At 47.6% G+C, this 10,035-nt stretch overlaps 1 protein-coding gene across 1 annotated transcript; it reads right to left on the bottom strand.

Annotated features, from left to right (window-relative positions):
- Window positions 1–512: 512 nt before the first annotated feature.
- Window positions 513–4,313, bottom strand: LOC136493700 (oxygen-dependent coproporphyrinogen-III oxidase, chloroplastic). The gene is made up of 8 exons (XM_066489825.1): window positions 3,595–4,313; window positions 2,988–3,063; window positions 2,571–2,665; window positions 1,981–2,064; window positions 1,600–1,687; window positions 1,197–1,321; window positions 1,019–1,117; window positions 513–837 (listed from the first exon to the last, which is right to left on the bottom strand). The coding sequence occupies exons 1-8, from the start codon at window positions 4,153–4,155 to the stop codon at window positions 769–771; spliced, it is 1,197 nt and encodes a 398-aa protein (XP_066345922.1). The 5' UTR covers window positions 4,156–4,313; the 3' UTR covers window positions 513–768.
- Between the last annotated feature and the right edge of the window lie 5,722 nt (window positions 4,314–10,035).

Here is a 10,035-nt window from a genome sequence, read left to right as displayed (position 1 = left end):
ATTTTGGCCACGTTCACGAGAAACGGAGGGGAGGGGCATTCTCTAGGAGCCAGGCTCGCAGCTGCTTGAAGCAGCATGCAGCCCAGGCCCAGATGCCCTCCAGGCAAACAAACACGGCGCGGTGCACCGCATATACCATGTCCTGGCTCCCGTCCAGACAAACAAACACGCCCAATATGAAAGCAAGCTGCTCCGGGTCTCCAGTTAGATATTCTTCTAAGGAAAGAACAAAGCGACCACTCCGTACCAGCTGCCAACCAATCGCCGTCGAACCGCGACTCGCAGCATAGCAACGTTGCCGGCGTTGTTCGAAAGCCATTGCGAGCGGGCTTGATATCAGATGGGTACGATGCATCAAGTGGTGGAGATGGGAGAAGCGCAGCGATGCGCCAGCACTATGGTCAACGGGCCATTTGTGTATTTTGGGGGCCTTTGGGCCAACTAGGCCGGGCTGCAATGCACAACCTCCAAGTGACCGCAGACCTGCCTGCATCAGTGAGTATTTCCTGTAGTAGGAGGGAAATGATAGTGTTTATAAACCTGAATCCTTTGTAAATACAGAAGGCAATGGTTCTCTCATTCACATGGGAAAAAAAGCAGCAGATAGATACAGACAGCTACAGCATTACTACATCATATCATATCATATTTATTCACGATTCTACAGATACAAAGAAACAAAAGAAATAATGAAACTACACGTGATCAATCAATCTTGGCGCTACAGATGGGAGAACTCTAACAAAAGATCTCAAGAACAAGGGCTAATCAGATCCAATCCTTCGGGTTTATGCACGCGTCCAGAAGTTTCCATTCCTCAGTCCCTTCTTCCGGTTTCTGCAAATGAAGTTGTATGCTAGTGTTGAGGGACAGTTTCCCAAGTTATTATTAAGAATATAGCAATTTCAGCAGTGCGTTTTCTTCATTTATTTTCCTTTTTTTTCCAGTAACTCTTGAGTATTCGCTGGTGGAAAAGCTAAGACATGTCGATATGAGTCCACCGAGTGTAATAGCTTACATGATCATACTCCCACCGTGCTGTGAGTGGAAGGGACACGAGTATGCTCTCAATCCTTCCTCCAGTCTTTAGGCCGAATGTTGTACCACGGTCGTAAACCTTCAAAAGACGGGTATGTTAAAGCCAGAAGATAGGCATCCAGGCAAGACACTGGATGTATTCGCCTAAGACCACTTACTAGGTTGAACTCCACATAACGACCTCTCCGCAATTGCTGCCATGCCTTGTGCTCCTCATTGAATGGAGTGTCCTTACGCCGTTCTATGATTGGTATGTACGCAGGAAGTACAGAGTCCGCACATTCTGTAGAGAAAGAAAATCACTTTGGTTATCATAACCGTAACAACAACTCACCTAACTGTGCATATCGCACAGCAATCTAAACACTGAAATGCAACATCTAATTAGCAAACATAGCTGGTAGAAAAAAGGAACAGAACTCAAAGCTATATCTGGCAAGAACTTGAACTCATCCTACACACTAAATGTGGAAATTCCATCCCATAACTGAACAGTTTAGAAACCACTGTACCAAGCTAATACAAATAATTTCATCCAATCATTCTAGCAAATGGTTTCACCTGTAGCGAAGTTGAGAAGCATTTCTTGATCATAATCATTAAGGTCATCAAAAAATATTCCACCAAGCCCACGCCGCTCATTACGGTGCTGCATTGAGAGACAAAACATGAGAATTCAACACAGGATCCCAGAAACTCTATGTTGAAACATCAACTGGTTCATCCAAAGTTTAAGAAAAGGCAACTAGTATCTTCTCCAGGATTGCCAAACTAGCATGTCCAAAACCCAAAAAAAAATGTCAGGAATTTCTTTCTTTCATTGAGAAAAACTGGAGATATCTGGATCAAGTCAGCAAATGCAAAATCTTGTCATGTGGTCTAAACTGTAGAATTGATTCCTTTCGTAGTTTCTAAAGTAACAAATGAAAGAATTTAAAGTACCTTAATATAAAAATAATCATCACACCATTTTTTTAATCTTGGGTGAAAACTTGGATCAAATTTATCACATGCTTGCTTTTGAACCTGAAATCAGACAAAAAAAAATGTTGTGACAACAAATACAAAGCAACAACTGAAGTGCTAACTAGCAATAGTTATTAACTAATTGACTATTTTCTCTATTCTGATTCCTCTCTCGAGATTAGCACAAGGACTTTGCCCCTAAGAAACCCTAAACAATAAAAGGTGTGTAACTGCATGGAATTCTGTTTTGCATGTACTAGTACTGAGGTGAAGTGCCCACGTATTGGACTGGAAGACACCCTTTTTGAGAGCAGAGCAACTGTAAACTATATCGAGAACCTAATTGATTCTTTAACTACATTTAACACAGCACTTGACATCGAAGACCCTTGACTAGTTCACATCTAGAAAGTAGAAATGGAGGAGCATAAAAGTAGTACCAACTCCATAGGCTAGCCGAGCATAATACTATCTAGGAAACAATTAAGCATTGTCCAAGACATCGAAGTAGAACACAAAACAGTATTGGGTGCATGGTTTTGCAACATGTAGGGAGTGGTACATACAGAATGGAAATGCTTCACATCCTCTTCGATGATGTATGAAGGAGTCAAGTCAGTACCACCGCCAAACCACCATTGTCTTGGTGCACCAGGTGCATCTGCAGTTGGATGTCATAACAGATGAGTATTGAAAATACCATTTCCCAACAAGACATTTACAATATGTAAAATGATTGTAATAGACATGATCAACTTGGGTACCTTGTTAAAGTAAATAAGATGGGCCCAGTTCTCTTACAAATATCTAGAGGAGTTTATCTATTTTAAGCAGACTCACTAAATGCAAAGCATAAAACATCTAGTTTATACATGGGTCTTTGTATATGAGGGTGGCACACATATTGAAGCACAAGATCCACTTGGTGTGCAGAATATTAATTACATCATAATACATCACGATTTACTAGGATAGAAGGATACCTTTTGGTGCATCCGTCTCAAAGTAACGGTAGTTAAAATGCAATGTTGGAGCAAATGGATTCTTGGGGTGAAGCACCTGGAAAAGGAAAAAGAAAAACTATCTTTAGTCCATGTATCATAGGTTAACACAAGAAGAGTAAAGTATTGCCTAAGTTGAGTGAAAAAATTCATAAACATGAATAGTAGCAGATCAGCATTATCAGTATCACAAAAAAGGCATGTACATAGGGTCAAGTTGTAGCACTGTAGCAGTGAAAAGATACACCATATATAGCTACAATAGGGTCATTATCCGACCATAGCATGCAATTAGCAATATTGAACAAATAGGAATCTACACACTATGAATGGGCTCGAAAAGCAAAAACAGCAAATAATTGCTAAGGTGCCAACAGGTCCACAAGCATCCTGATTCCTTGCGTCAATTAATACAAATGCAAGAGGACTACATATACTGGGTAACTGGGAGCAAGGGGCAGCTAAACACTAAATTCCCTAAGTTATGGCATTGCAATGTCTGCATGCAACTGAAGAATCTACATAACGATAGCCAAAATGGAGAAGAGATCTAGGTCCGTCAGGTCAATGCAGCAGGAAAGCCACTTACCGAACTAATCCCCGCGGCGAAGAATGGCACGGGGCCAGGCTTCTGTCCATCCACGGCGGCGGCCCCGTTCTTGCCGGCCTCCCCCTTGGCGGCGCGGTACGCGTCGGGCGGCATGACGCCGTAGACGACGGAGACGTTGACCCCGGCCTTCTCGAAGACGCGGCCGTCCTGCAGGACGCGGCTGATGCCCCCGCCGCCGCCGGGGCGCGACCAGACGTCCTCGACGAAGCGCGCGCCGCCGCCGTCGGCCTCCTCGAGAGCGGCGCAGACCTCCCCCTGCACCCGGCGGATCATGGCCTCGAACCGCGCCCGCACGGACCCGGACCCGGCGCCTTGCCCGTCCTCGCGGAGGAACGTCGGCGGCGGCTCGCTCTCCGGCGTCTCCTTCTCAATCGCCACCGACGCGCGCACGCGGAGCGCGCGGCTGCGGCGGGGGGAGACGCCGAGGCCGACGCCGGCGCGCGGGAGGTGCGCCTGGGCCGTTGCCCGCCCGCGGAGGCCTGCGGGGGCCGGAGCCGGGGCTAGGGTTCGGGACGGGGTGGAGAGGAGGGAGGACGCCATTGGGTTTGGGTGGGTGGGTTGGTTCGGCGAGTGGTCGATTAGCGGTTTTATGTAGGCGGCGGTGGCCGCCGGTGGGCGGCGCGGGCGGGATGCTGCCCGCGTTTTTGTAGTTGGGAGAGTCAAAAGAGAGGGAGGTGGAGGTGGGTGGGAGCGGGAGCGGGAGCGGGAGCGATCTCCCGGCTATGCTGCCCTCCTCCGCTGGCTTCCAAAGGGGATAAGGAAATGGATCATGTTTGTTCGAGGCTTTCGGGATTTTCAGATTCTGCGAGAGGGATGCGATGCGATGCGATACACGAGCCTGCTGAGGGATGCGACTATGCGAGCCTGATGTGACAGTCTAGAATGGCTTCTAATAATAACAACGTGATGATAAAATGGCTTAGAAATTGGATTTAAATCTTGTTGCCGCGCCATGCGGTTGACTAATTTGGTGTGAGAGAAAAATATTATTCATTGGCTGATAAGCTATAACTTATAAGCTAAATACGACTTAGCGAACATGTTGCATGTCCTGAACCTATCATGTTCACTCAATCATTCTAATCAGGATAGGTTCACGAGGTTAAGTGAGACCACTTCACGGCGACAACAAGAGTAACATAACATAAAAAGCTGTTCCACAGGTTCTTGAGTTTACCGGACCAGGTCACTTGTTTTCTGAGAAACGGAGCGAAACAGTGGTCGCCACACTGAAATGTTGGCCTCCCGACTATCCAGCCTCGTCGTTCGTAAACTCTCGTGGATCATTTATTGTTGGCTAGTTTGGTGTGAGAGAAAAATACTATTCCAACTTATAATTCATGACTGTATACGAGCAAGCGAACGGGCTGACAAATCTGTGAGTTCTAGATTTCGGTGTGCGTGAGCGATGGCACATAGCTTCAGCCTTCATTTTTAAGTAACGGATTATATTATACTGAAACTGTCAACCTGCTATTCAGCCACCCGCAGAAATTCAAATTAGGAAATATAATAGGATGCGTTCTGAAAGAAAGGGAAAGGGGGGAAACCGAAAAGTCAATTGGTATGCACTTTTTCAACTTGTTGATAGAAATTGAGAATGCTGACATATCCATCTCATAGTCTCGAAGTGCAAAGGAAAAGGAAAATTACCATTCACAATGCTGGCACATTCTACGTTGACGTAGTATCGCTCAAGATGTGTTTTTTTTTTTAAAAAAGGAAAATGATAGGATCTCTCAACTTGATAATGTGTCTTTTGGTTTGTACAGAAAGAAGTTTGCGTATGTAACAGGTGTAGCTATCAAATTCTCAACATACTACCATTTAAACTAAGCTTTATACGTCCCATTTCACTCTCCAAATCGGTGTAGAGTAACACGGTGGCGAAAACAGCTTCAGCTATGATTTTTTTATCATGGAGCAGATTCTCTGGCGAAGTTGAAGTTATTTTTTAAATAACTTTGTAGAATAAAATCTCTATAATGCCTTTTTCTTTTCTTTTTTTTTTCTTTATTATTCCTCTTTTTTCTTTTCTATCTTATTTTCTTCTTGTTTTCTTTTCTTATTCTCTCTCTCCCTTATCCTATCTCTCCATCGGGCGTCACACGTGCTTCTCTGGCATCTCCCAACTGCACGGGACACGGACACCATCTCGCGCACAGGTTCTCCTCTACGCAGCGGACTCCACTCCATCCCTTCCCGTATCTGAGTTAAATACAATAGCGATCCTTAAACTTGTAGCGTTATGTCACTGAGATCCACGAACTCTCAAACTCGAAATTTGACCCTCCGAACTTATTAAGTGGTGCATCATAGGTCTATACCCCTTCGGATGCACTGACTAGGATGATCTTTTTTTTACAAAAAAACCCTGTTGTAGACATGTTCTACCTCCGAACGGCCGTGGCATCCGCAGCTGCCCCGTCTCCCTCGCGCACGGCGGTGTCCGCGGCTGGCCGTCTCTCGCGCGCGACGGCGTCCGCGACCGTCTGTCTCCCTCGCGTGCGGCGTCCACGGTCGTCCTGTCTACCTTGCGATGGCGTCCGCAGGAGCTGGAGGCTCTGTAGGCGGAGGTGGCGGCGCCGGCACGAGCCGAGTGGTGGCGCGAGGCATCGAACGCGCGGGGGCGGGTGCTGTCGCAGCTGCAGAACATGACTGGGCTCGCGACGCTATACGACTTAACGAAGCAGCGGAACTACGCGACGGACGCCGTGGGCACGTTCCTGAACCACGCCGAGGGCAAGACGACACTGGGCGCGTGTTGGGAGTGGAGTGGCATGGGCGGAGTACAACGACATGGTGGCCGTGGCGACGCACGGCGACGTAATGCGCTACAGAGGCGCTCGCGTGATGCCGATGCCGAGGAGCAAGCGCTGGTGAAGCCGTGCACGACCACGACAGCGCTGGACCAAATGTCGGCGTTGCTCTCCGGTAGGCAAGCGGGCCTTAAAGAGCTCGTCCTCGTCAACCTTGGACTGGACGTCGATGACCTTGGCATTGAGCATCGAGTCGAGCAAGATGATGCTGGACTTGACGTCGTGGTGCACGATGTTGTTGTTGAAAGGTCCTAATGGCTAGAGGGGGTGAATAGCCTATTAAAAATTTCTACAACAACACTTAACAAACCGGTTAAACAATAATGAGGCGAAGCAAGTGTTGCGCTAGCCTACTAAAAATACAAGCCACCTACCATAATTCTAGTTTATATAGTTTCTATACATACAATAGCTATGTCACTACACTAAGTTAGTGTGCTCTCAAATGATAACTAAAGAGCTATACTAACCAAACTAACAAGCTCTCACAACTAGCTACACTAAAGAGCTTGACAACTAGTTTGTGGTAATATAAAGAGAGTGAGCAAGATGGTTATACCACCATGTCAAGGAAGGAGCCAATCAATCACAAGAATGAATACCAATGAAGACCAATCACCTTAGAATTAAATGATGACACAATGATTTTTTACCGAGGTTCACTTGCTTGCCGGCAAGCTAGTCCTCGTTGTGGTGATTCACTCACTTTGAGCTTCACGCGCTAATTGGCATCACACGCCAAATCCTCAATAGGGTGCCGCACAACCAACACAAGATGAGGATCACACAAGCCACGAGCAATTCACTAGAGTACCATTTGACTCTCCACCAGAGAAAGGTCAAGAACCCCACACAATCACCACGATCGGAGCTAGAGACAATCACCAACCTCCGCTCGACGATCCTCGCTGCTCCAAGCCGTCTAGGTGGCGGCAACCACCAAGAGTAACAAGTGAATCCTGCAGTGAAACACGAACACCCAGTGCCTCTAGATGCAAACAATCAAGCAATGCACTTGGATTATCTCCCAATCTCACAAAGATGATGAATCAATGATGGAGATGAGTGGGAGGGCTTTGACTAAGCTCATAAGGTTGCTATGTCAATACAAATAGCTAAGAGAGTGAGCTTGAGCCAGCCATGGAGCTTAAATAGAGAGCCCCCACGAATAGAGCCGTTGAGTCTCTGTATCCTGAAAAGTCAGGGCGACCGGACGTAGGACCCCATCGTCTGGTCGCCCGACACTTGCCACGTGTCATCGGCTTTAAACGCTGATCGCCCGATCTCAACGGTCATAGGTGCACTTAGGTTGTGACCGGACGCGCTATAGTGTAGGACCGGACATAGGACCCCAGCGTCCAATTACTTCTAGTAAGGTTCCAGTCATGACCGGACTCACCCAGCGTCTAGTCAACACACAGACCAAACCCCCGAGCGCCACGTCATTAGCACCGGACGCGCCATAGTAGTGTCCGGTCGGTTTTGTCAGCCAGCATCCTGTGCAACTCGGAGAGAGTCCAAAGAGCTCTCTAAGCGACTGGACGGGTCTGGTCACACATGACAGGACTCGCTCAGAGTTCGGTCAGTCTCTGCTGACTGACCGACACCTAGGTGTAGCCACCGGACATGTCCGGTCCCACGAGGACGGCGTCCGGTACACTCTGTGAAACCCTGTCTTTTTTGTACAGGGCTCCGGTGAAGTTTCGAACCCTTGCTCCCAAGTGCTAAACACAATGTGTATCACCTTTGTGCATGTGTGTTAGCATATTTTCACAAACATTTTCAAGGATGTTAGCACTCCACTAGATCCTAAATGCATATGCAATGAGTTAGAGCATTTAGTGGCACTTTGATAACCGTATTTCGATATAAGTTTCACCCCTCTTAATAGTACGGCTATTGAACCTAAATGTGATCACACTCGCTAAGTGTCTTGATCACCTAAACGAAAATAGCTCCTACCACTTATACCTTTGCCTTGAGCCTTTTATTTTTCTCCTTCTTTTCAAGTCCAAGCACTTGATCATCACCATGGCATCACCATCATCATGTCATGATCTTCATTTGCTTCACCACTTGAAATGTGCTACCTATCTCATGATCACTTTGATAAACTAGGTTAACACTTAGGTTTCATCAATTCACCAAAATCAAACTAGAGCTTTCAGTTGTGTCGGATGTGGCCGATGATGTCCATCTCCGATGCGAACTCGCACTCTAGCTTCTTGTCCAGATCCCGCGCAGCACGGAGGCCCATCGTCGGTGAGCACGCACAGCACGGAGGCCTCACCGAAGTTCAGGGGCCGAAAAGCGGTGAGCTTCCTGGGCTCCTCGATCCACGCGAGCTGCCGCTTCCACCTCTTGATGTCGCGGATGATGATTGACGAAGAAGGCTAGCGCTGCGATGAGGACGATAAGCGTGGCGCCCGTGCCGAGGAGGCCCATGCGGAGATGCGACGAGACATGGCCGCCTAGCTAGGCCACACATGAGCTCTGGGACGCCGTCAGCGGCCTCGACATCCTGGTCATGTCGCGCGAGGACGCACACACGTCGGCCGCAGAATGGGGAGAGGGAGCGATACCCACGGTGCACAGATCGACTCATGAAACGGTCATGCTCGGCCGCCCCTACAAGCGCCAGCCTAGGCGGGCTCGTGGCCTGCGCACGCATGCTCGCCAAACACGGGGTCATGGACGAAGCACAGAACAAGGGAAGCTGTTCACGGAGCTGCTCAGGGATGACATCTTCAGCTCCGACGGTGACTCGTGCCACGCGCAGCAGAAGGCCGCTAGCGCGGAGGTGCACTCGATGTGGTTCCTCTGGTTCTCTATGGGCACCATCGAGCGGCTGGTGCACCGTGCATGGTGGGCTGGTCCGGCTGCTGGAGACGCTGAGCGAGCAAGGGCACGTGGTGGACATGCAGGGTGCTTTTTGTAAAAATTTATCTTAGTCAGCGCCTGCCAAAGGGATATGGATCTATGGTGTACCACTTGACAAGTTTAGAGTGTCGAATTTTGAGTTTGGGAGTTCATGGACCTAAATGGCACAACACTTTAAGTTTAAGGACCGTCAATGTATTATTTCATGGGAGGGAGTGAACCGATCTAGCGTCGGGGCGGGCGATGGTTCTGCCGGTATTAGGTGTAGAGATAGGGTAGGACAGAAACCAATGAGGGTCTCCAAAACATTCAGGAGCTATTCTATTTATTATTTTTTGCTCACGCTTTGTTGTTTAAAGCAGACGCTTGTGCAATCGTGGAGACTGGAAACGGGGCGCGACGTTGCTATGCCTGCCCTGGACACCTCCTCTAGATTTGGACCAGTATTGCAATGGATAGCAGAACATAGAAATATATCAAGAAGACAGTTGATAGTTCACTATTCATACCTAAATGAAGCACAGAGGATCACATTGAAATGAATTTCAGAACTATGTAATATGCTCTTTGAGGGAGTATAAATGTTTTGTTCCTTAACAAAGAGAAGGGATTGTTCAGATAATGATATATTATTGAGGTGCAACTTTATTTGTTTATATAAAAGCCTTTGTTCTGATGTCTTGGAGAACCTGCAATTAGCCATGTATGTGAAATGGAAAAT

This window comes from Miscanthus floridulus, chromosome 11 (genome assembly GCF_019320115.1).
Source record: "Miscanthus floridulus cultivar M001 chromosome 11, ASM1932011v1, whole genome shotgun sequence".
In the NCBI taxonomy this organism is placed as follows: Eukaryota; Viridiplantae; Streptophyta; class Magnoliopsida; order Poales; family Poaceae; genus Miscanthus; species Miscanthus floridulus.
This window is presented reverse-complemented; position numbering and strand designations above follow the sequence as displayed.